Below are 27,404 nucleotides of genomic sequence, written 5' to 3'. Positions count from 1 at the left end.
AGAGATTTAAAGGAGCAGGAGAGGATCAGCTTCAGTATGGGAGGATGGATAAGCCTCAGAGAGAGCTGATCTCGAGAGAAAGATTGGACAAAAGCAAAACTTGGAAAAACTGAAGGTGGTATTCAAGATTTATGAAGAAGTAAAATGTCTGAGTCATAGTAAAGAGAAGTTTCTCTGGGGAATGGAGATGAACAAGGGGGCTCTAGTTCAAAAGCCCCGAAGCCTCCAGGAAGTCAAAGGGGTAAGAGCCAGTGCTCCTAAGCTCTAATTAACAACTGGAAATCTGTGGGAAGCCAGATTTATCCAGGTAATCATTGAATCCCACAGAGTAATAGGGAACAGTAAACTGGAATACCTCATCAGAATTGTGTGCTTTATTTCCTCTGAGTATGTCTGCTTGATTGTTTCTCATAACTTTTGTATACAACTTTTTATTGTATCTTGTGAAACTCAGTTCTTGTGGGGTTTCTTCATCATAGGCCCTTTGAGCCACAGATCCCATCCATCATTAATCTGCATCCAGTCTCTCAATTACCATTTTATGGGAGGTGGATTTGAAATGCTGTTTGATTTTATCAGTGCTGTAGCTGTCATCAATCTGTAATTGGTTCTGCAGACATCATCATCATCATTTGTATGCCATTCAACTCTGAAAAACTCTGGGTGGCTCACAACAATGAAAGAAATTACAATAAAACATTTAAAAGAAAAAAAAAGATGGCAAACATGATGAAGTGAGGGGTCTCACTCTCCTGCACCAAAGGTCTGGGTAAAGAGGCAGATCTTCACAGCTGTTCTAAACAGCAGAGTGGGGGCCATCTGGATCTCGGGGGGAACCTCATTCCAATGGGTAGGCACTGCTGCAGGGAAGGTGTGCTTCTGGGGTCCTGAGAGATGACATTGTGGAAGGAACCCGGAGCGCATTAACACTGCAGGATCACATCGGCTGGCAGATGTTACGGGAGACGGGCAATCCCTCAAGTTACCAGGCCCTATGCAATGTAGGGCTTTATAGGCAACCAGTGTAGCTCGCGAAGCAGCGGTGTTCTAGAGGCATACTGAGGCATGCCCGTTACTGTTCCTACTGTTGCATTCTGGACCAGTTGAAGCTTCCAGGTAGTCTTCAGGGGCAGACCCATGTAGAGAGCATTGCAGTAGTCACGTTGCAAGATGTCTAGGGCATGGGTGACTGTTTGATGGGCCCCCGATCTAGGAAAGGGTGCAACTTGTGCACCAAATTGAGTTGCCAGTTCCAATTATTAAGCAAGGACGACCTGTATGTCGATGTATCATTTCAATGGGATACTTGAACTTTCCTGCCTTGTGCTAAAGAGGTTATTTTTTAAGTTAAGTGTTGAGATACTTGAGCTTTTCTGCATTGTGCTAAAGGGTTTTTTTGGGGGGAGGGCAGGGATATTTTTGCAATTTTCTACTGCTAGCAGGCAACTTAAAGACAATCTAAACACTAAATACCAGCCTAAACCATATTCCGTTCATAACATGAAGCAGTCCATAATATGAAACATGTTATCGTGCCTGCATTCTATGAGAAACAAAATGTGATTTCTTAGCAACTTAGAGAGAAGTGAAATGGAAGTTGCTTTGACTGTCAAGGAAATAAAATTATATCTCCAGTCATAGTAGAAGGCTAAGCCATTAAAAAATATATCAGCATATTGCCTGCAAGAAGAAAAGTCCAGAGGCAGTGACATATACAGTGTAAGAAGTGGTAAGTTTAATCATTTTCTGGAAATATTCATTGTGTATAGTTTTTCCTCTGTATCTCACATTTTTAATACATCAAACAAAAATGTGAAATGCTACCTAAATCTGAATGGGCAATTAAATAAAAAAGCACGAAAACTTAACTGGGCAAAGGCCTGGCTTCTTCATCCAAAGCTCTATTTTTCACAGTGTTTTTCCAGCTCCTTGGCTTGCTGCCAGAGTTTACATTACTAGTGTATGGCTTTTTTATGGTCCTCCCTTCCCAGCATCCCTGTCAGTTGCTGAATCAGAGAATGTAGTTCTAACAGCAGCCTCTAAAGTAGCAGAAAGCAGTAAAATCCCCCAGCAATACTTTATTATACATGTTTGCTCAATAGGAAAATCCTTGCTTAGATAAGGATTTTGTTAGTCAGCCCCCAAAGGTTCTGATTTTTTTTTTCACCAATTGTACGAACAGTTCTTTAGTTATATGGTATCTGGCTTTTAAGACAAGAGTGAGCATGTCTACAGATTTTGCCCTTCTTCAGAAATCTTTTGATTATATTTCTACAATATATCATAACAAAGTTTCATATTTCAAGCTTTTAAAAGAAAGACGGGGGGGGGGCTTTGCTTGGTTATAAAATATAGCACTATTGGCTACATGATCCCTCCTAGGGAGAGCACTGTAGCAAAAAGACACCACAAAGAAGCCCTTTACCCAACCACCACCACCTGTTTACATCTCAGTCTGGGGGGGATATTATTTTGAAAAGCTTTTAGAGATGATACTGTGAATAAGCATGCACAAGGAGAGATTTTTAGATGCCCTTAGTAATTGGCAAAAGGAAGAGGATACTTAATGATAATCTAAAGCAAAAATACTATTTTTATGTTATGACTGTTTAGAAACAAAACTACTGTCTTTGTACAAGTGTAATCTAATAGAATTAAACTTCTTTTTGTTTGAATTTAAATGCTAAGATGTATGGGAGGGATGTCAAACTTCTATATTAAATAATTCCAATATTTCTGTTCCCTTGTCCAAGCTACATGACAATATAGGACACATTATACAAACTTTTTGAAAAGTAGCTTGAAGACACTCAGTTACAGATCTATTTAGATTTTTTTTACAAAAATTATGTGCTAGTGCAGTCTGATGATGATTAAGTTTGCTGTTCTGTAGTTTTTGGATGTGTTTTGAAATGATTGTTTTCTCATTTAGAGAACAAAAATATAACACAACTTCATGTGAATTCATATAGTCTTTGAAATTGCCCATCTCTTCTTTTTGGAGTTAGAGAAATTCAGTATTGATTTATTTGACAGAATATTATGAAGCAGAAAGTTCCTGTGTGTGATTTTGGTTATGTGTAATTTCATTATTTGACTCTTCCAAACTACCCTTGATCTGTTTTCTTGGCCTCATGTAAACTAGCCAATGAAACTATACCTGGGCGGGTGGGGGGTAGTGGCAGAGGTCCTTAGAAGGTAGTTTGTAAAGAACTTATTTTAGCCCATGTCATATTTCTTCCTGTAATATTTTGTGTGAATCTACCTGACGAATATTGATAAATAGATAGTGTTTATTTATTTAGATTATTTATATGGCTACTCAACTTGCTAATAGAAATTCTGCAAAGCTTTTTAACTATATTTGTTAAAAACATATAAACCAAACACACACACACACACACAATGCAGGATAACCTGCATAATCTGGTGGGCAGTTCAGCCAAAGCCTTGGTTGCAACTTGGAATAGGCAGGTAACTAAGACCTTAGATTGGATTGCTCCTGTGCAGCTTCTCTCTGTGCACCAATCCTGGAGTGCACCTTGGTTGTTTGAAGAGGTGCCTAAAGTGCTATTGGAGGAAGACAAAGAGTAAATCAGACCAGATATGAATAAGAGCCCATATTCGAGCCTTCACTGTAGTGGTAAGGGTGGCAAAGTGTTGCTATTTCTCCACCCTAATTGTGTCCACTGATAGCCATCTGGTGGTCCTGTTAAGGATGACCATTGTCTGCTGGGGAAGGATGGGTCCTGGGAACATCTACAGGCCTGCAGTGGGAAGTATTCATGCTGTCTGGAAGACTAAAATCACTTAGATTTGCTCAGAGTTGGACTGATTGGGCAGGTCCAAGTGAGTTGTCTGGTACACAGTCTTGTTATGTTATCTGGACTGAGTTTGATTCTGTGACTCCCAAGGAAATGGAAATAGTTGTCTGAACTGAGTTTTGCCACCTGTGTGTTAGGCTTAGGCCCTCCTGGGTTGTCAGGGTGACCTATGAGGTGACCTTTGATTAGATCCATGTGATGGTGTAGTCTCTTTGAGGAGGCAGTGGTCCCACCAGCCTTGAAGGAGGGAGTGGTATACACCCTTCTGCAGAGGCCATCGCTGGACCTTTCTCCTCTGGACAGTTATTGCCCAGTCTCCAACTTTCCCTTAATAGAGAAAGTTGTTGAGAAGGTGGTCAGACATCAGTTGCAGAGGCTCTTGGAGGAAATGGATTATCGGGCTTCAGGCCAGGGTACAGTAAGGAGGCAGCATTGGTCAGGCTTGTTGATGACCTTTGGTGGAGCTGGGATGGGGATGGTGCATCCATCCTTGTGCTCCCTGATCTCCCAGTGGCCTTCAATACTGATGTCTACAGTTTCCTTCTGGACCAGTTGTGGGGGTTGGGAGTGGGGGGAGAGGTACTGTGATGTGATGGAATGGAATCATGAAGGCCAGACTCAGGGAGAAAAACATTTTCTTTCATCTCCTGAGTCGCGGGGGAGAGATAAGAGGATGAGGCTGGAACCTCCCTGAGGAATTCACAGTGTTGTGGCTGGCATTGCTTGGGAGCTGGGGTTTCAGTCTGGGAGGATTGATGTCAGGCCTAGCCCAAGGAACTCCAAGAGACCATGTAAATTCAGTCCAGTAATGTTTATTAGCTACAACCTCTAGGAAGAATCCTCCCAGACTGAAACCCCAGCTCCCAAGCAATGCCAGCCTCAACATTGTGAATTCCTCAGGGAGGTGCCAGTCTCATCCTCTTATCTCTCCCCCACGACTCAGGAGATGAAAGAAAATGTTTTTCTCCCTGAGTCTGGCCTTCATGATTCCATTCCATCACATGTGATGTAGTGGTTCCAGTCAACATTGATGGGCAGTAGGGTTATGGTTGTGCCTGCAATCCCTCATTTGTGGAGTTCCTTAGGGCACAACACTCTTGCTCCTCCTGTTTAACATTTATATGAAACCAAAAGGTGAGGTTATCTGTCAGTTCTGGTCCCATACTGGTGTGCTGATGATACCCAATTGCACATCTAAATACCAGGCTGCACAGGTGAAGCTGTCAATGTGCTAATCCAGTGTCTGGAGACTGTTTGGGCCTGGATGGGGAGGAACAAATTCAGGCTCAATCCTGACAAGACTGAGTAGTTGTCACTATTTGGGCCCCCGGGTCTTGGATGTTTTCACTTTTGGTCTTGGAAGGGGTTGTACCTCCCCATTCAAGACTACTGTTCAGTTTGGGGGTCCTCTTGGACTTGCAGCTGTTGCTCAAAGATCAGGTGGCAGCTATGGCCAGGAGGGTCTTTGCACAAGTCTTCTTTGTACTCCAATTGCACCCTTTCTTCAACTAGGGGCCCTTCAGGTGGTCACTCATGCCCTAATTACCTCACAATTGAACTATTGCAATATGATGTATATGGGGCTGCCCTTGAAGACCACCTGGAAGCTACAGCTGTTTCAAAGTGCAGTGGTACACTTCTTTTTATTTTATTTTATTATTTTATTTTATTTTATTTTATTTATTTATTAAATTTCTCCCCCGCCCATCTCCCCCCAGTGGGGGACTCTGGGCGACTCACACAAAACATTAAAACCATAAATACATATAAATACATAAAACATCAAAATTTAAAAGCATTACTAAAAAAGAAGAAATATCTATGCCCATGTGTCATCACTGCTTCACAAGCTGCATTGGTTACCACTGGATGAATTGCTTCTGAGTATAATTCAGAGTGCTGGTTGTCATGTATAAAGCCCTTCATGGCATAGGACCTAAGAAACACCTAGCTTCAATTGTTTCTACCTGTCTGTCTTGATCCAGCAGAGTGAGTACACTCTGGGTTCCATCAATTAAATGCAAGACTGAGGAAATGTGTCTTCTGTGTTATGGCTCCTACCTCTGGGACAGCATCCCCCTGGGGATACATACAGCTCCTTCCCTTCAAATGTTCTAGACGCCTCTTAAAACTTGGTTCTGTTCTCAGATCTGGGGTTAGGATGTTTGTGGAGCCCCTGACAGTTTTTGTCTGTGTGTGGGGGGGTGTTATTTATGTGGTTTTATCCAGGAAGTCATGTTCCTTTTAAATTATGTATTCTTTTAAATATCGTAAGCCACCAAGAGTCTTTTTAGAGTTGGGCAGCCTCAAAACCCAATAAATAAATAAATGTAAGGCCAAAACCACAATATACTCCAATTCAAAATCAATATTAGGTCTTGTCCCTTATCTGCATTATTAAATATCTGTGCTGTTGCTAAGTGAATAATAAAATTATCTTAGCCTCTTTCTGCTTTTCATGGTAACTTATTTCTTTTACTGGGTAGCAAACTGCTTTGGCACTTTGTAGTTCAAACAAATTTTTGGAGAAGCAGAGAACCTATGTTCTGTCAGTTTGCAACATATTCTGTGTACCCTCTGTTTCAGGGTATTCAAAATATCAACTAGTTAGGAATATGAGCTTATCTTTCTAGGTTTTTAAAAAAAATTTCACTACATCATATAACTAATTGAATAATTAAGCTAACATAGAAGCCAAGAATCTGATACAGGGTGGAAACCAGTGCTGTAATTCCATCCATACAACAGCTTTTCATCCACCAGATGGATGATAAAATGAAATAGTGAAGGAGATTTTCTGTTTTTCCTCTTCTCTGAAGTCAACATCATGTCTTAATCTATTTTAAAGGGCCCTCCCTCCAGAATTTTTGGAACAGATTTTCAGAGGTACAGCAAGCTGAGTCTGAAAGGGAGGATTTCTATTCTGTTAATAAAATGGCAACTTTGGATTTTGTTGTTGTTGTTCTATTTTATGATATAAATCTCCTGAAGCAGATAGAATAAAAATATTTGTTCAGAACAAACCAGCACACTGGGCATACAGATGCTGATTTGGTTTCACTACATCAGGGGTGGGTAACTTTCAAACTTGTGAGGTCTACTACATTTTAATAAGACAAGGAGATCTTCAAAATGTAGCTTGTGAAAGAATCCAGAGCCCACATAGTGTTTCCACATATGTGTTTCCTTGTTACTCCATGTTTTTGCTATTTTAGTATCATTTAGTTTTGGAAAGAAGTAATGTTGTAAAATGATTTGAAATCCAAATTCTTGATAGCCTCTTGTAAATCATCCTACATCCTACATCCTATTCTCTGGCTTTTATTGTCTAACACAATAGGCACATTTCATTAGCATAAGAGTCTGCTGCTCTGTACTTTTTTCTCAAATATATATCCAGCCACTACTGAAATAGTAAGGATGTTGCAGGTTTTTGGTGGTAGTTGACCTTTTGTGCATCTAAGATCACATTTTAGCATTGTTCACATGTTCTACCCATCCCTAGCAAACATATTTTTTTCAGTTTGAAAGTCTGTAATAAGTAACTTTCACGTGTGTGGTTTCAACAGCAATCCTAATTAAATGATTTTTAACATACTAACATTATACAGGTGGAATTAATTCCACCAACTAGAGAGTTAGCAGACTTAGTGTAAGTGGATTGTCCTGCACACATAGTCCAAATATGAGTTCACTGTCTTGCTTGAAAATTTTTTACAGATCTCATTATTCAAACATAATAGCTTTCAAGTACTTAACATATGATGAGATGATTGTTTTAACAAACAATAGGAGGGGAAAGAACGCTGATAATTAAAACAGACAAAACATCATTAAAAATATATGAAAGGTCCATTTAATTTTATGTTCAACATGTATGTATATTAATTTCCTGCTTTAAAAAAAGTGACTGCAAACTGCTGTACCTATCAAGGAGAATAATTTTTAAATAGGCTTTAATCATTCAGTGGTTTCTGTATCATACTAACACTATACTTAACAATCTGAAAGATCTAGTAACTCTTCCTAAGACTTTCCCCCCAAAATATAGACATTCAGAAGGCAACTGAACATAGTTTTGGAAATGTATTTATTTAATCAATTTATATAACCACCCATCTCAGCCAGTGACTCTGGGTAGTGACAATGTTAAAAGTAAAACTAAAAACAATGACAAAAATTAAAATGCATAGCAGCCAAGAAATATAACAATTAACACAGCCAGGAGAAAGGTCCCCTCACATAGTCATAGTATTATTACTAGTATTTTGTGATGGTACCAGTCATTAACTGCACAGAATAGCTGAAGTATATATGCAGGAATATTTTTTCAGTGTATCATCCTGTGAAATTTACTAATTTAAAAAATAAGAATCCTAAATCCTTTCTTGCAATACTACATAGCAGAAATGTGGGAGCTCTCTCATGTTAACTTCAACTTAATTTGAAAATAATCCCAATTTTTTTGTTAAAGGAGAACTCAAATTATTTTCCAAGCCAGAATTTATCTTGTGAACATACACCCATCTGTCTTGTGAAAAAATGATAAAATGTCTCACTTAATTTGCCTAGGAGGCCTAGGAAAGGGGTGGGGGGATCCATCTGGCATTAAGGATTTAGGTTAAGACAGTCTTTTATAAGGGATGGCTTGTTCATAGCTCCATTTTTCTTGAAGTCAATTATTTTCTTAAAGAAAAGAACAGGTAGAAAGAATGTCCATGTTTGTAATATGAGCTAGATTATACTTTAGAGCTTCTAATTATAATATTTGAAGTGACCTTTTGCTGAACTGTCAAAGCTCAAAATATCACTGGGATCTCTGTAGTCATGGATCTCATGCATAGAATTGTCCTTTTGTTTTGTTTGATGTAATTACTGTTTACACAATATGAGTATAAGAATTGAAATATTTCATCCATTTTTTTTTACTTGTGTTTTCTGTAGTTTAGAAAATGTAATTTAATATAAGGGCAGTAGCTATGTGAGGGGACATAGCCTAACTTTTGTTCTGTCTGTACAAATAAGTTTATAAATATTTAGGTTTAGAGCTTTCTGATACCAGCATATGTCAGTCTTTATTCCCAGGCATAACACGAACAAATTCTTCCTTCACTACACTCTTATCTCTTTTCAGTATTTTGATCTTGTTTAAGTTCCCATTTTTCTGGCTCTTTAATTGGTAGCACTTTTTACCATTTTACCCTCTTTCATGCTCAATAATCAGTTTCCAGAACTTCAATGATAAGTTTCCAGAAAGAGTTCCAACTTCAAAATGGGCCTCTTTCAAGATCAGGATGGCTATTTCTGATTTAAGTTTGAAACATTTCCAGGAAGATTTAAACTCTGTGCATTTTGAGTTCAAAAGAGTTCAAATTCAAAATGCTTTGTACATGTTCATAGTAATCAAGATAATACTAATATGTTCACCCCCCACCCCATCTGCCTGCTTTTTACACTTGCTCTTGCACTTTTTAAATAAATCCAAACTGGAAGCTGGTAATGAAGATTGCTTTTGTAAAATTTCAGTTAGCTTATTAAAGGTGTTGTCTCTCAGAAGTAATACATGGGAATTTAAGGTATAGGATCGAAGCAGCAGTATCAGTTGTATTAAGTAGGGAAAGAATGGACTTCATGTGCAAGGAAGGCGGTAACCATTGCTGTTAAAAAATAATCTGTACAGTCCTCTAACATTCAAAACAATTTACCAGCTGTAATGATTGGGATGCTTGAGGGAAGCTTAAGTTCATGTCCTCAGCTATGGAAAGTCACTTGGTAACTTTAGGTTAATTAGTGCACATCAGCCCAAACTATGGAGTTCTGTTAACCCAAACTATCAGGTTCTGGTTATAAGATTTAAAAAATTGGAGGAGAAAAGATGGGATCTAAATATAACAAAATAATGTGTATGTTTCTTGGTATCCTTTTGTTCTGGAATGTTTTGGGATATAGATTTCTGGAATTGTATTTCTAGAACATAACTAAATATATTTAAATTTATTTTAAAATATTTACATTGCACAATAAGAATTTTCTGAAATATTGGTAAAAAAAGGGAGGAGTGGTTTCTGAACTACTTCAGAATTAATTCTCTTTTTCAGAAGGCTAAGTCTAGTCTGATCTTTGTTTTCCTGCAGTGAACACCTACCTCTTCATGATGCAAGCCCAAGGTATCATGATTCGTGAAAATATGAGAACGATAGGAGCACAGGTTTATGAGCAGGTGGTCCGCAGTGCCTATGCCAAGAGGAACAGCACTGGAAATTACTCTGGTATGTTTTATGGGGACTGGGGTAATTTTCATAAAATGTTAGGAAAGATTTCTTTTTGTCTGACTTAATAAACAGAAGAAATGTGAAGCTTTCAGAGATTGCTGAATGGAATGAATTGATTTATAAGCTGTGTAAAATTCAGATAGTATTTGTTAAGCTCCAGAAGTATTTATTTTTTCTTTGAAGATGCAAGACAAAATCCTGCCTCTTAAATACTGTCTCTCCTCAAGTAGTGACCAGCCCATGTCTGGCTTTGGTTCGGCTTGGGAAGAATTTACATAAGTGTAGGTATATGTCCACTATGTTAGCATGAGACAATAAGCCTACAGATACTGAAATGAATGGACTTAAACCTAAGCTACTTACCTGAGAGATAGTTTGTCTTTTTGCTTATGAAAATTACTGGATATTTAGAAAGCATATAAAGGCCAAAGATTCATCAAAATTGAGTATTTGAACTATATGTACATGTCTTTTCAAAATGCAAGGAAAGGATCCAGAAATAGATAAGACCTCTTCTGGATGAATATATAAATAATTGTAACGATAGCCCAATTGACATTTTATGGTCTTAGATACATAGCCAAATGCCTTTGGTAATTGCTTTAGAAGTAGTGGTGCAGCTGACAAATCAAAATAGAAGACACCAATTCTTTGAAAATTAAAATTGGCTTCATTATTCCTCAGCTATTTAAGAGGAAGAGCAAAAGTCCTGGTTTGTTCATTCCAGAAGTGGGAATAATCCTAATCCAAATGCTCAGGCTGGAGCAGGGTCTCACTCTTAAACTGGCTTAGGTAGTGTGACCAAGTGGTCACTGATGCGCAAAGCAAGAAATGTTCTGTTGCAGCAACCAACTTTAGTAATCACTATCAACATAGATCTGTTTATACTTATTACAACCAAATTCTAGATATGCATGGTATCTTATTCTAGCCTTTAGTGACATACAAGTGGATCATAATCAGAGTCACTGCTGTGAGATGGGCAGCCATATAAATTATATAAATAAATAATTGTGGGTTTTAAAAAGAGTATTCTGTTTTAATTTTTGAATTCTATTTTAAACACCACTTGAGCACTGAGCTTTTACTTCTAACCCACCCAGTGGCCAAATTCACTGGGTGGATTCCATAGTTACTAACATAAAAAAGAAAAAGAGAAATGGTAAAACAATAATATACAGGAAAGATATAAAGCACATAAAAACTACTATTCTACCATGAAGCAGGGACTTCAAAATCAAACTGAATATAAAAGTATAAAAATAACTCGTTATACTTATAATACTACTAATAAATAATATAAGGGCTTGACTAAAGAGAATGATGCATCAGAAAAGGTTAAAGTAGTAAATATGCTAGAGGCCCATTTGTACTGTAGGGGCAATTTTCTGCTCTCTTTTCCTGCTCTAGCTTCTACTAAAACGTAATATGTAGTCAAACTAATTTCTGTACAAAAATATAATCCTTCTCTCCTTGGAGCATGCATTGATTATGCTTGGCTGTGGAAATGCTATTAGCTGGAATGTGAGTGTTGCACTGCTGTCTCTGTCCATGATATTACACCCTAAAATGAGTAAGCATGCTTTCACAGAAGCTGTCTGTTCTCTGTGATGATGTGTGTTTCTTGAGTTGCTACTAATAGTGAAATGCACTTGTTCTCATTTGCCCTGTACTGTTCCACAATAATGTCATTTAGTTTCCCTTACATCTACCACACCCAGGAAAAGGAAACCATTGCTAATTCCTGTTTTGCAAAATCTCAAGCTTCTGTAGACATCCAAGTATAGAACACTGCCTTTCAAATCTCAGTTTTTTTCCAAATTTCCCAGCCAACCTTATCTTCTTTGAAAATCACAATTGTCTCAATTTCTTAAAGCACTTTTCTGAGATAGTTGGAAAAAAAAGACTCTGCAAGCTGATATGCAGCAAAACAGCTGCCAAATGTATTGCTAGGATACACTATCCACATTGCATCATAGGATAATCTTTCATCTGTTTGATCCAACTCCCTTCAGTAGTTTCCTTGTTCCATCTGAGATTTAAAAAAATGATAAAAACTTACATGAAGGGTGCAGTCACAATTTCTAGACAAAAGTAAATTCAAGATACCTATGGAAAGAACATCATAATTTACCTGCTTTTGCTGCTTCTACTGCTGATACAATAGTAGCAGCAAAATAATTTTATTCTCCATCCTTTCCTCCCTAATAATTTTCCAATATATGAAGAATTTTACAGTTCTTAACTATTTTATTTTTATCTTAGAGCAACTTTGAAATTAAGTTAAGATCCCATAGCAGTTCACAAAAAGAAAACAAACCCTTGGTGGTTGGAGATTTGAATTTAAGGATCCCATATATTTACTCTGGACATATCATTGTGTTTAGAGGGTTATGCTGCCTCTGAACTCAACAACCTTCTTATTTGTTTTTGTAAATTCTTATATAATTTTCTCATCAAAATCAGCATATTCTCATATGGACACTCATGGGCCCGTTTATAAGAAAGCCACAGTAGTATCATTAGAAGTGAAATAGTAAAATTTAAAAATGAGCATTCTGAGTAATTTATTCTATATAAATAAACTGTTGTATCAAGAGGAAATTCATGAGTAGAAATTTTGATTGTCTAAGTATGCATTATTCAGATCTGCACAAAGAGTAGCCATCATGAAAATGATTAAGATAAAAAACAGCAGAAAAAAAAAGTAGGAATTACTGGCTTGTTCTTGATAAGAATGTATGTATTGCTATGACAGTAACATGTAAACACAGTAACCTGGATAATCCAGATACTAATGGAGTGCCTTGTATTGTGGTCTAATTTCAGTTTCATGTTGGCCTCCTTCACAGTAGAATATGAGCATGCTGCTGCAATTATTATACATTCTGATGGCCGAGCTCTTTAACACTATGACCTTGAAAGGATGGAGGATAATCTCAATTTTGGACAAAACAATTAGAATTTTTATCTTGTACTTTAGTCTGTGTGTCTTCATAGATTTGGTATGTTAGTTTAGGACTAGTGAAATATTCATCATCGATGCTAGGAAACATAACTTGTCACACAAGGCATTTTAAAATTGATGATTATGTAAATATGTGCAGCCAGCTGGAAAATTTGTTCACATTTGTCATAGACAACAGCAGAGGCAGGTTTTCCCTATGGCTATCCTGGACTTTTGGAATTCTCTTTCTTCTGAAGTGAAGATGATTTTCTGTTTTGGAAGCAGGTGAAGACCATTTTGTTTTGTTTGGCCTTCAGCAGATAGGTTGAAGAAGTTGAAAAGCTAGACATCCCTGTGGATATTAGAAATGGGAAAATAATGTAATGTGTTACTGATCCCAAGGATCAACCTGTTCCTCTGAAATCAGTGTTTAAGTACTTAACAGAGGACTGTAGTTAACAGAGAGTGGATAGATTATTTGTATGGGCTTCATTTGTGTTGGTGCATTACAAACATTACAGACTCTTTAAAATTGCAGTCAGAAACATTGAGAAAGTGTCTTGCATTATATTAGATAGTTCTGTTCAGTTCAGAATACTATACAGTACCTATCCAGGATTTTAGATGGATTTTTTTTCAGCCCTATATGGAAACACCAGGGATTAAACTTTAAATTCAGTGTGCAGATGCTATATTAATAAACTTGCATCTTTTTTGTCAACAAAAATCTGGTTTGAAACAAGGATGGCTTCCTTTGTCAAAAGAGATAGATCAGCTAATTTTTTTTATAGCCAGTACCATATATTTTGCTTGAATTAAGTCTCCATAATTCTATCTCCTTCTGCTTTCTATGTTTCATAATAAAAATACATGTGTTGCTTTCATGGCACTGTTGATGTATAAAATATGAGTACAGCATGGGAACGTCCTAAAATAAGTCTTAGGAATTTCTCAAATGGATAAAATAAAGAAAATAATGTATTGATCCAATTGTCAGTATCACTTACTGGCTTGTCAGTATCTCTTATAGGCTTTATAGATGTTTAATGCATTAATTCTGGAATTCCTTTTCTTTTCTTTTTTTCTTTTCTTTTCTTCGGGAGGGAATTTCATTTCTTAATGAGGAAATAAATAATATGTACATATAATATACATATATGTATATAATATACATATAATATGTACATATAATACATCTGTACTATAATAATACAGATGTTAAGAAATAAACCTAATGACTTGGCTAGCAATAGAAAATATTGAAAAAAATAATTTAAATAGCAATCTTTTCTCTCTTCCATCAGATTATCCTCTTGATTTGAATCACACTGAAAACTTCCTGCAAACAACAACTTTCCTTCCTGAAGATTTTACTTACTTTCCAAATCATACTTGCCCTGAGAGGCTCCCTTCTATGAGTGAGTTTTGTTATGATTTACATAATCACTCTCTTCCCTTTCCAGCTATATGCTCGCATGTGTAAAGTCATGTTCCAACCAGAGAGAAATTCTCTGAAATCCTATTAATTTCAATGTTGCTCCATATGTTTTAATAGTTTTTAATGGAATCTGAATTCAATTTGTTTAACATAGAATTAATTATTCATCTAATATGTTAAGTAGATTTCTGGGATAACTTTACACAATGGAGGAAACTGCAGCTTACCTCCTTGAGTTGCTTCATACTACTTCAAGGCTTCATCCAACACTTTCAGTATGTACAGAAGCCACTTCTGGAACTGCTGGATAAGGCATTGAAGTGGCACCAAGTGAAGAAACATAATTGTTTTGTTTATAGAAAGGGGCAGAGGGTATTGCTTAGTTAAACAGATTCAAAAGGGTGCTCCATTGAATATTCCTTGAAGTGAAGCATTCCTTCAAGGCTTTACATGGTCCAGAAATTAGTTTATTTATTAAAAAAAAACAAGTTATTAATAAAATCTGCTTATTTCATGTGTGGGTTTTCCCAAGTATGGAATGGGAGAGAAATAGAGACCTTTTACCTCATTATTTGTCTTATGTAGATTGGAACTACTTTCACATTTAAAGGTAGTTTGTAGTCATCAAGAACGTCTCATTATTTCCCTTTGGCACGTGGAGACTCTTCTTAGATATCCATAGAGGCCATGGAGAAACACATAAAAGAATACAGGTGGTCCTCACTTAATGACCACTCATTCAGTTCAAACTTAGAATGGCACTGAACAATTGGTACTTATGACTGGCCCTCATATTTACAATGGTCACAGCGTCCCTACAGTTGCATGATCGCCATTTGCGACCTTCTTTGTTTTCTACAAGCAAAGTCAGTGGGAAAGCCTACAGGAGCCACAAATGGCAACCATGTGATGTCATATTTAATGACAATACAGGATTCACTTAACGATGGCAACCAAAAGTGCTGGAATTTCCATCGCTAAGCGGCATAGTTACATGATGTCGCTCTTTACGACCGCATTCACCTAGCGATGGAAATTTCAGTCCCAGTTACTGTTGTTAAGTAAGGAGTACCTGTAATGCCTGAAATGCATGGCCTGAACCTTAAAAGGATTATGCTAGAATCTTGAATTGTGCCTGCTGTTTCTAAAGGCTGGTATATCTGATGAGGCATTATAAGCGCGCATATTTTAAATCTTCATGCTTCAACACAGTGTTTGTTAAGTTGCTGCTGTCTTATTTGGTTCATTACATGATTATATCAATGCAGGGTAATGAGGCCTAGTAAAATTAATTGTTTTGTCACCCATAGTGAGTAGCAATTGCCCTTCAGCAAGTTTGGCAAACCCAAGCACACAAGTTTGTTTTATGTGGCACCTGTGTGTTTCCTTTCTTCATTGTTCAGCAGTACAGTAAGAGTATGATACTGTAAATATACTGTAAATACCAGTATATATTGGTTTTGTACTGTAAATACCAGTAAATATATTGGTTTTGTACTATTGCTAAGAAAGTAATGATTAAAATAGTAAAGGGGTGAATTGATCCTGGAAATTACAGTTGATGACAAAATAGCAATAACAGTGGTATAACTTACAGAATGCATAATATGATAAGGAAATTCAGGTATTGCAAAACATGTTCACAGACAGGGCTGTGCTTGCTGCATCTCATTTTCTGCTATTTATGTTCACAGAGGGCCCAACTGATGTAAATATGAGTGAAATCAGTATGGATGAGATCCACCAGTTCTTCTCCCAAGACCCTACTATCAAATTAGGAGGCCATTGGAAGCCTAATGACTGCTTGCCTCGCTGGAAAGTAAGCTAGTGAAAGGGAATGCTGAAAATAATAGTCCTATACTATCTTGAATCATGAGTTTGTTGTGTGCAGTAAAGGACTTAGATTTTTTTTTTGAAATGTTTTTTGTAGAAGCTGTTGGTCTTATAATTCAGGGTTTGTTTGTTTTTTGTTTTGTTTTTGTTGTTTGTTTTGTTTTGTTTTTTGGTAGCTCTTACATTCTATCCAATAGAAGAGAATATCTGTAACTCCGGGTTGAACTGTGGAGTTCTTGGTGCTTGCAGACATTTCATTACCCAGCTAGGTAACATTGTCAGTGCGACTCGCATGTAAGTGGCAAGCAGAGTTTCTAGCACTACTCATTTCTCCACTTTTGAAATCTCATTTCAAGTACAGACCCTAGGAATCTGTAAAATTAGGAATCTGTCTTGAAAAACTGGAGTGCTTCCCATTTTATCTTACATTTTCTCTATCTGTGCAAATGATGGATCTTTAGCCCAGTTTTCTAAGGCTCCTATATATGTCAAAGGATGCAACAGAGCGGATTTATGATCAAAACTAGTATCTGGGTGAAAACCTAATCCAACATTGTGTACCTTTCTAAAAAAAAATTTTTTTTTTTGGTGGATTAATCTCAAAATTTTCATGCAGAATAGTTTGAATATCAGTCTTGAGTTGTTCATAATTGTATTGTTTTTATTGTGGTGTTTTTATTACTTCCGTTAGCCACCCAGAGTTATGTCTCACAAGATGGGCAGCCATATAAATCTTTTAAAATAAACAAATTAAATAAATAATTTTCATGGATCTTTCCCGTATTCACAGCTCTTCATTTTTGTGAATATGAATCACACCAAGTAAGATCTGTCTCCAAAAAGCAAATAGGGCTTTATGGCAACAGTATTGCAATAACTGTTTCTTCAGATGGGAAAAAGTGAAGCAGAAGTCAACATTTCAAAACAGAAGCATCTGATGTTATAAGCAGTGCTGGTAAACTTGTTTATGAAATCTGGTACATCTTAATATTAATCTTAAATATTTCCAATATGGTATGTTAATGTAATGAAAGCTCAAGAATCAAGCCTGAACCACTGCTTTAAATTGTATTAATTATAATCTGGCCTCTTGATGTATGTCAGGAATTAGTAGGCTATAAGGTTTGTTGGTGTTTACACGGACTGAAATGGTGAGCCCATCTTAACTTCTAAGTCAGAACTGTTGGGACATGTTCTTGGTGTCTGGAATCTTATTAAGCTAAAATAGTTGGATTTGAATTTTGTTAGCTCTGATGTACTGGAATAGAATTTGGAAGAGCAGGATATTTGGACTAGCTAGTTGCCTACTGTTAAGGATTTTACTTATAAAAATAATGTCCGTGTGAGGTTTACATCTTTGTTTATCTGGTACTGGCAGCTTAGGTTGCTTGCAAGATCTTGGAGGAACTAATGGTCTTTCTCTCTCCGTAGGTGGCTATTCTTATTCCATTCCGCAATCGTTTTGAACATCTTCCAGTTCTCTTTAGACATCTTATTCCAATGCTGCAACGTCAACGTTTACAATTTGCATTTTATGTTATTGAGCAAGTGAGTTTGCATGTACTATTTTTGTTTTCAAGGTTAATTTCTAGATTTGTGAACACCAGTTTGTTTTTATAACATTTTCTCATCAAGTCAAATACTGAATTTATTCCTTTAATAAGGCAACTCATGTCATCCTGAAGCGTTGGTTGATTGTTCCCCTAGCCAGAAACTTCTACCTATGTAATATGCAAATACAAAATATTCTTCCAGTTACTGGAACTGCTGGAGGAGGCCTTAGGAGAGAGGTGAAATGCACTTCATTTTTAGAAGTAACGAGGCCACTTTGCTTTACAAAACATCTTCAAGGAAATGTTTCACTTGAACTTTCAAAGTAAAACATTTATTTGAGGATTTGCACAGCTCTGCTGATTTCCTCGCTAGTGATGGAGAAATGCTGATCTGTTTTATAAGAAAGAGATACTCATAGGGCATTTGCACAACAATGTTATATCTCCAATTCTCAGAATGTTGTTAGAGCTAACAGTTGGCAATTTTCAAATGATTCAAGTCTTCCAAGAGACTGCATGTTTCGTTTGTTGATTTGTAGTTAAAACCTGAGTATATCTAAAGCAAAAATTTTGGTACTTCCTAAGACATATTGTTTTAATTGACTCGGTATACTTTGATTATTCAACTTTTTATGAAGCTGAAGAGAGGTTAGCAGCTTTCCAAATATATACCAGTATATTTAAATTGCTATACTTCTCTGATGAAACTCTCACAGTCTTTCCATGTTGCTTGTTTTTCTGTACAATTGCCCATAATTATCTGTGTAAGATCTGCTTAAGAGGTGGGATCTTCATACTTGTATCAAAAAGTGTTATAGCTCCTTCTACAGACTAGGCTGAGATATCATGGAAGAAAAGTGATATATAAATTTTGCATTGCATTTATATTGTAAGTGTTAATTAAATTTGGTCTATATATCCAGATGGGTATGGCATCACTGTGTTTACAGGCATCTGTTAAGCTCCTATCTGTCAAGAGTTAGCCTGGCAACATTCATTTTTGGTATTTGTAATTAGGCTTTAGGGTGGTCCTGCAAGCCCTCGTCAGTCTGTCTATAGGCCTTAATCTGCTGATATGCTAGAAATATCAATCTAAGGAAACACAAAATTTTGTTAGGCAAAACACAAAAGAAAAATCTTTGCCCCTTTGAAAAAGGGAGTTCACCATACTATAAGATATGAAGCAACTAAATGCACACATTCATCCACCTCAAGTTTGTAACTCAGATTATCTTGTGAATGAAAGTAAATGTAATTTTTTATATTGGGCTTCTCTCCTAGGCTGGTAATCAGCCCTTTAATCGTGCTATGCTTTTCAATGTTGGCTTTCGGGAAGCTATGAAGGACTTGGACTGGGATTGTTTGATCTTTCATGATGTGGACCATATACCTGAGAATGACCGTAACTATTATGGATGTGGACAGATGCCAAGACATTTTGCTGCAAAGCTGGATAAGTACATGTATATGTAAGTAACTGCAATTCCCTAGTGAGTAATGCTAAAAGTAGAAAATTAAATAGAAGCAGATATTACTGTAGCTAAAACTGAGACAAGCTACAACATCGTATTTGTTGTGACCACTAAAAAAACTATTCATTTCACACTTGACTAACATTATTTTCATGTCTCTATAGCCTTCCTTACACTGAATTTTTTGGAGGAGTGAGTGGCCTGACAGTGGAACAATTCAAAAAAATCAACGGCTTTGCAAATGGATTCTGGGGCTGGGGTGGAGAGGATGACGACCTTTGGAACAGGTACCTTGCGTTGCAGGGGATGGAGGGGATAGATTGCATGTACATTCCAACTGATGTGGCTCCATGATATAGTGTCAAATTCTACAAGACCATATGAACAAAAAGAATTGTAATAGAAAATGATAAAGGGGTGGTTTTGGCAGTCTTTTCTTCAGAAAGTTCATGTCCTTGGTTACATCTTCCATTATATGCTCATCTTGGCAGTACCAATTGGCTGAAAGCCTTCCCTGTTTTCTTTTTATGCTATTCAGCCCTGTTTTGGCAGCTGCTAGTCTTGCAAGATAACATCTAGAGAGTGCCCACCTCCACAACCATGTTATTATCACTGATGTAATGTTAATCTAGTTCATCTTCCACCTCTGTAATTTAAGTTGACCCAGAAAATACTGTTTATTTCCTGGTACAGATTTTTATGCCCTTAGAAAAGCTGTTTCACATGGACATAACAACAATACTAGTTATAGCTGTACCCCATAGCTTCATAGCTGTCAGTTTATAAACAGCTTATTCCATTTTCTAAATGAAATATAATCAACAGGCTGCCACAAAACTGGTTCAAATGAAAAAGGGTACACATATGCTAATTAAGGAGATATGGTGGAATGCTTATGAATAATGTTGGCATGATGTTTGCTCAAATGATTAGTCTTGGCAAATACTGAATTCAAAGCAGCTTAACGACTCCCTTTCTCCTCCAGGGTTCACTATGCAGGCTACTTGGTTACTCGGCCAGAAGGAGATACAGGGAAATACAAGTCAATTCCCCATCATCACAGAGGGGAAGTGCAGTTCTTAGGAAGGTAAGTAAAATGTTGTTATTCATATTTTGTACATGCAGATTTCCTCATCTGTTAGATGTATGTGGATGTCATTCTACCTGCTAAAACTCTGCTTCCTTAAAAGTTATGGTGAAATCTAACAGCTCTAAAATCCAGTGTATATCTTAAACAATGTAGGCAAACTATTGTCTGCGTTCTCCAATTAGATAGTTGAACCCATTAAGCTTTTCATCTTAAAAAAAATCCTGTGGATCTTTATTTTGTAACCCAAAATTGTTGCATTGCTTTTCTTTATGATTTCTGATAATCTGAAACCGTATTTCAGTTTGAGTTGAAGATGATTCTAAGAGAGCTAACTTGCTATCTCTGCAGGAAAAATAGGTGTGTGTGTGTGGGTTAGGTAATTATGATGGTTCAGATTATCTTACATCACTGAACCTATCTGTTAAGGGTGGATGGTTGAATGCCCTTTGTCCTTCCAGTCAAGACATACTTGTCCCCAGCCCTTTCCTAAGTGTTGAAAATTTAGCTAAATGTTCAGATGTTTCTTCTGGAAAAGTACAAATGTGGGTTATTTTCAGACTGATTTAAGCAAATTTTTAGGATCTCCCTGCTCTTTAGCTGGTAAACGTAATGTCTTTGTGACTTCCACTTTCAAGGATATAGTCCATCAGATATTTTCCCATGCCACCTACAATTATGGCTTGATTTGTAGTCTTGACCATTCGGAGGATACTATTTACTTCCCACTGAAATAGGCTGCAAAATGATGCCATAGTTCTGTCTTTATTACATGTGGTTGGATTATAACTCCATCTATGCTGAAGGGGTGACATTCATGTCATATCCTAATGGAGTCTACTAGGGTCTCTGGTATGAGATTATGCCATATATTGTAACTTTTAGGATTTGGAACAAGAACCAGGGGAATTTGAGTGTGTGTGTGTGCACGTGCCCGCACGCACACACACTAAAACACTCCCAGTTGTATGTTTGAGAAGAGATTTCTTAACTTTAGCACCCTAAACTTCAACAACAGTAAATTTATAAAAAGGTCATTGTGAATGTATATAAAAGCTGCAAATGTTATGGGATAAAGAGGATCATATCAGCATATCAGAAATTCTGTTGTAACATCATACATGTACATATGGAAGACCATTCAGTGTTGTATCATTTCACCAATTATATGTGTGGTTTCTATATTTCATTGTAAGATTTCTTATAAATTTTGGTCTGTTTTTCAAAATGCCTTTAAATTTCTTTAAACTGGCAGTACATCTTTTATCTTGCTTTCTTCATTGCTGTTGAATTGGAGCGCTGATAACTACATGCCCACAGAAAGCCTACTGCTTATATTGCTGTTGCTTAATAATGTTTTGAACTAAGATTTCTGTCCAGCAGTCTAGTGCTATTGTAACTCATTTGTGTGGACATGTTCATTGTAGGAAATGTAAATGAGAGAAAAGATTAATTCAGAACCATGCAGCAGAAAACAGAAGGGTTAATTTTGCCAAAAAATCAGAGGCACACCCATGGGATCGCCACTGTCAGGACTCATAGCAGAGATTGTGGTGCAACGCCTAGAAGCTATAGCACTGCCACACATACAGCCTAGAGTATGGATCCGGTATGTAGATGACACATTTGTTATGATGAAAGAGAGGCAGCTAGAGAGGACACATGAAACCATTAACAACATCTTCAAAGGAATAAAATTCACCAGAGAAGAAGAAAACAACAACACACTACCCTTCCTGGATATCCTCATCAGCAGAGGAAATAACAGGGAATTAGAGGTCCAGGTTTATCGGAGGACAACCCAACCAATCAAGTACTCCACTACCAAGGCAGCAACCTGACCTCCCAAAAGAGGAGCTGTGTAAGAACATTATTCAGGCGAGCTCAAACGCATTGCAGCAACCCAGAACAGCAGAAAAAGGAAGAGGACCACCTATACAACATCTTCCAACAAAATGGATACCCACATAATTTTATCAAAAAGTGCCTGACCACTCAACCTACCACAACACAGCCCACACAAGCGATGGGAAGGATCACGCTGCCATGCATCAGAGACATCTCAGAAACCACCAACAGATTATTACAACCATATGGCATCTCTGTAGCACACAAACCAACAAAATCACTCCAAAATATCCTGGGTAAACCAGGGGACCCAGTTGCCCAAGAAGGAGAAACAGGAGTCATCTACAACATACAGTGTAAGGACTGTAACAAACACTGCATAGGACAGACAGGCAGAAGACTAGCAGAACGCATCCATGAGCACCAGCTGGCAGTCAGAAGACATGATGAAAATTCCTTAATTGCACAACACATGGACAGACTCAACCACAGTTTTAACTGGGAAACTGTCAGCATTTTAGACCAAGCCAAATCCAAATATTGAAGAGAATTCTTGGAAGCCTGGTATTCAGACAAGGCAGCAATTAACAGACACATAGAGATAAACAGCATCTATGTACTATTCAAAAGAGACAAAAGACCAGAAGATCGCCTCACCAGCATTCAATCACCAACAATCATCTCCAGCAATCATCACCCAGATAAGCAAAGGTTACCACCAGGCACACAATCAAGTAAACATATGCTAATCAAAGAACTACCAGAGGAGCAAAACAAAAACCCCATCCTTACCAGCACTGGCAAGACAGGCCACAGCACATAAATAGAAAGCAAACAATACAAATACAATACAAATACAAAATACTTTAATGACCAAGTATAAAATATATACAAGGAATTTCTCTTCGGTGACGAACAGCAAGATCAACGGTGCGTTTGGATAGCAACAGGAAATTAATAAATAGTAACAATAACACTGCCCCAGTAAAATAACTTTTCCAAAGGGAGAAGCCACTGTCCAGTACATATCAGGTCATATAGTAATTTATATATTACATATAAAAATTTATTTTTAATAAATTTACAGACACTTCTAAAATTCTGTTTTCACTTTGTCATTATGGGGTACTGACTGTAGATTAATGAGAAAAAAATGAATTTGAATGATTGTAGTATCAGACTGCAACATAACAAAATTGGAAAAAGTGAAGGGGGTCTGAATACTTTGCGAATGCACTGTATATATGTGAACTTCTGAAGAAATTGTGACTTAACAAAATGTGAGAATCAGGCTATGTCTTTGCTCCTTGGTAAATCCCAGATGAGATTTTTAAATCAGAAATTGTCAGATATTCTTAGGTAAGCAGAGCATATGACAGTTTACTCAGTTAACTCAATTGCCTGTGTCCATACAATACTGTGTACATTAACTAATATAAATACAAAATGAAGTTAAGAGTGGGATGTAAAGTTTTGGAAACCAGTGAGCCTGTCCTCTGCCTACAAGTCGTATCTCTTAAAGTGGCCATGAGTGAGTTTTTGATGTCTGCAGGCTACATTTGGATATTTCTAATAAATTAAGAAACTATTCAAAATGTGTAGTCCTATTAATAGTCTTTTATGTTGAATGTGGGAACAATATTGGTTTTAATGTCTTCTTTTTGTTTTAATAGGTATGCACTGCTGAGGAAGTCCAAAGAGAGGCAAGAATTGGATGGCCTCAACAATTTGAACTATTTTCCAAATATTACATATGATAATTTGTATAAAAACATAACTGTCAGTTTAACACCAGAGCTGGCTCTGGTGAGTGAATACTAAGAGAATATGAGAAGAGAACAGCAAGAGATTGTTGTATAGATGTCTCCTGGACAAGAATAATCTTGTGTCTAATGAAGGATCACAGTATTTTGAAGAATAATTTTCAAAAGCACGCACACAGATCATCAGACTATAGACATATTCACACTGTCAGTGAGTTCGGACTTGACTTGCTTTTTGATTTCTTTTTAAAAAGAACTATGGTGTGACCTGCTGCTTTAGTCCCAGCATTCCATTTCCTTAAGCAATCTCCAGGAACAAATAGAGATTGGATGTGCTTTTCTGCTCATAAAACCAGTTTGGCTAAAAAGAAAACTGTTGGTTTCTTGACTTAGGGTGCTGGAAGCTACCCTGTAAGCTATGGCCATTATTGGAGATGAACTGCTACCTAACAATGACACCATTCTTCTGCATTTGTGTTTGCATTGGTTTTCTAATTGACTTGCTTGAAGAAAAAAGATATATATATCTATATATACACACAATCACTTCTTAAAGAAGTATAGATGTAAATAAGCTGTATAAATTGCTTTCCTTTATTTTTTAAAAAAAATACAGTTCAAAACAGAAGCTGAAGGTTTACAACTTAACATAACTCAAGTAAGCCCTCAACTGTGCAAGCACTTCAGCACATCAGGATGACACTCATGCAAGTAATTCTCTTCAGGGCTATTTGTTAGTGGGATTGAGACTTTGTCAGTTCATTGGTTATTTTGAAAGTCAGAGCAATGTTTATTGGAGGAGGAGGAATCTGGCTTTGGGAGAGTGTATTCTATTCATAAAAGTGCAAAGACCAATCACATACATTTTTGGAGATGCACAGTCTTTCTAATGTCTTTTTGTGATCTACTGCATTTTGTCCCCATATTCCGTAATGACAGCAAAATATCAGAGAAAATATCTCCCAGTTTCATCTTTGTAAGGGACAAGAAGTTTCCAGAAAGTTACTGAAGTTTCCACTTTACGCTGTTACCCTCATATTTTTTGTTTGGTTTGTTTGCAAATCATTCAGTCTGTGTTGGAAAAGTCTGTAGTGATTCCTGTAACTTTAATTTTGGGGGGAGGGATTATGAATAGTATTTTGATATATTTATTGTGTAAATGAAACTGAACTAATATAGACTAAGACTGTAGGGTTGAAGTTCTTGGGTATGATTATTAACTAGAGAAAACATTGCACAAATACTGGGATAAATATATCCAGACTCCAACTCTTAATTAAAAGAATGAAGGGCATTGAGATTAGTTTTAAAAAAATGTGAACATCAGACAGAAGTGGTTGGTCCATAATCTCTTAAGTTTTTGTTTTAAGCTGTCATAATGGGTTTGTGCCTTTGTTTTGTTTTGCTTTTCTGGTTTAAAACCAGTCCATCTGTTTATATAGCATGTACAGACTTTTTTAAACTGGGGTGTATTACTCTGGTAGAACAAATTGTTCTTTAATATATATTTATAGACAAATTTGTGAGTACTTAATGTGAAAAGTACTTTAATCTTTTTGATTGCATTGTTGCCTTCAGTTGCTTTAACTTGTATAAGTTTTTTTTTTTTTTTTAAGGTTTTGGGTTTGGTGGATATATGAACCCCATATACAAATGTTGTGGGTGTGATTAACCAGGCCTATTTTCTTGAATCTCAAGAGTTATGAAGGGGTGAGTGTGTGTGTGAGCACATGTATGCATCTTACCAGCTGATATGAAAGGGCAGGAAGTCTGTTCTTGAGTTTGCTGATAAGTACGCTTCGAAATGTTTCATAAGAGAACCTTTATGGTTGCTGCAGAGGTAATAACTTAGCTTTTTTTTCTCTTTTAATGGCACATGAAGCAATAAAGACTTCTGCATTTTGATAATTTTCAGTTGTGAATAATTCATATATATATTTCTTTTTTTCTTTTTTTTATCTGGAAGGCTAGTAGAAATCAACATTTTATTTAATGGTGCTTCAGTTGAGAATGTGTTTCAATCTGTCTTAATTCACCATGACATTTCCAAACAGCCATTAGGCAGTGCAGCCCCCCCCCGCACACACACACTTTAAAAATAGATTGTCCACCCTTCTACTATACCCTCTGAATTACCTCTGCTAAGAAATGCACTTGTTGAAGATTGGTGTGAAAGAGTCAGTTTCACTACTTAGTCAATAGTTCTGGATTGATTTTTTCCCCAAATTATTTTCTTGCCCTTTCTTTAAAAGCGTGGAATATCTTTTAAATGTGCACTGTTACTCTTATCAGATAAGTCAGTTATTGTATGGTAAATGTAATTGTTGGAAACATAACTGTCAAACGCATGTGTTGTTACGGTGTTTTTAAAAATCATTTAAAATGTGTACATTAATAGCTGAAATTTCAACAGAGTGCTCCCCATTTCCATCAGCACTGTCAGCTAATATTGCTAAGGGACAGAACATTATGAATATAAAAATGTATGTTTTATATGAGCCATGTGGGTCTTTATTTGCTAAAACATTGATTTAGAACCTCTTTTTTTTTTGTAAAAACTCTTTTGTAATGAGTTTACCAGCTGAGCAACCACTGTGCATTGCCAAACATCTACTGTCAAAGATAGAATTGAATCATATAATTTCCTTCTTTCTATTGTTTTGAGTTTGCTGTGTTTTCTGTGAGACTCCAAGGGTATATTTTTGCACTGAAATCTAGTGTTAAAACCCACAATTTTCAGCAAAGCAATCCGTTGTATCATTGCATTTATTCACCTGTGTGTTTGTACATTTTTGTATTTGTTAATTTATGAGTGATTTTTTTCAGTAAAAAGAATACATATTCAAGAACCAAGAAATGGTAATGATGTTGCTTTATTTATGAGTGAATTACTAACATGCAATTCACTGTAGTAAAGAGACAGATTTACAGACAAGTCTTAATGCACAATTGGATTAAATTTACAATTTAATAAAAAAGTTATGCTTTTAAAAAGTTAATTATTTCACTCATTTTCCTTTCATTACAGAAGTCAGCACATGAACTTCCAAATTTCAGATTTATAAATCAAAAACTGATTTGTGTTTCAAAAAAAAATATGCATATAAGCAAAGCAAATCACTCATTGTTTGGACAAGCCCCAAGATAATTTTAGTAGAATATATGAAACAGAAAAGGCTTGCTATCCTTTGAAGTTTGATTTTTCAGTGAGTGATTATTGTCTTTGTCAATCTGTTGTGTACCCACATTTTAAATTGGGCTAACCAGATATTTGAGAGGAATCTACTTTATTCCCAACATTTTCATAAATACCCCTTTTAGAAAGTTTCTAGGATTTGAGGGGTAGTACAGTGCCATGTTTCCTTTT

At 36.5% G+C, this 27,404-nt stretch overlaps 1 protein-coding gene across 1 annotated transcript in view; it reads left to right on the top strand.

The window, feature by feature from the left end:
- The window catches only part of B4GALT5 (beta-1,4-galactosyltransferase 5), a 52,274-nt gene extending 25,289 nt beyond the window's left edge, over positions 1-26,985 (top strand). The window contains exons 2-9 of the mRNA XM_088153675.1: positions 9,959-10,093; positions 14,348-14,461; positions 16,176-16,300; positions 17,746-17,862; positions 19,149-19,336; positions 19,504-19,626; positions 20,325-20,426; positions 23,948-26,985. Of these exons, the coding sequence (XP_088009801.1) occupies positions 9,959-10,093; positions 14,348-14,461; positions 16,176-16,300; positions 17,746-17,862; positions 19,149-19,336; positions 19,504-19,626; positions 20,325-20,426; positions 23,948-24,095 (1,052 nt within the window). The 3' untranslated portion in view covers positions 24,096-26,985. The remainder of the gene's footprint in view (positions 1-9,958; positions 10,094-14,347; positions 14,462-16,175; positions 16,301-17,745; positions 17,863-19,148; positions 19,337-19,503; positions 19,627-20,324; positions 20,427-23,947) is intronic.
- The last annotated feature ends 419 nt before the right edge of the window (positions 26,986-27,404 follow it).

This window comes from Python bivittatus, unplaced genomic scaffold, assembly GCF_059951505.1.
Source record: "Python bivittatus isolate LINGU-HERP-01145 unplaced genomic scaffold, Pbiv_v1 ctg000700_np1212, whole genome shotgun sequence".
NCBI lineage: Eukaryota > Metazoa > Chordata > Lepidosauria > Squamata > Pythonidae > Python > Python bivittatus.
Note: the sequence above shows the minus strand (reverse complement) of the source record. Positions and strands in the feature narration are given on the sequence as shown.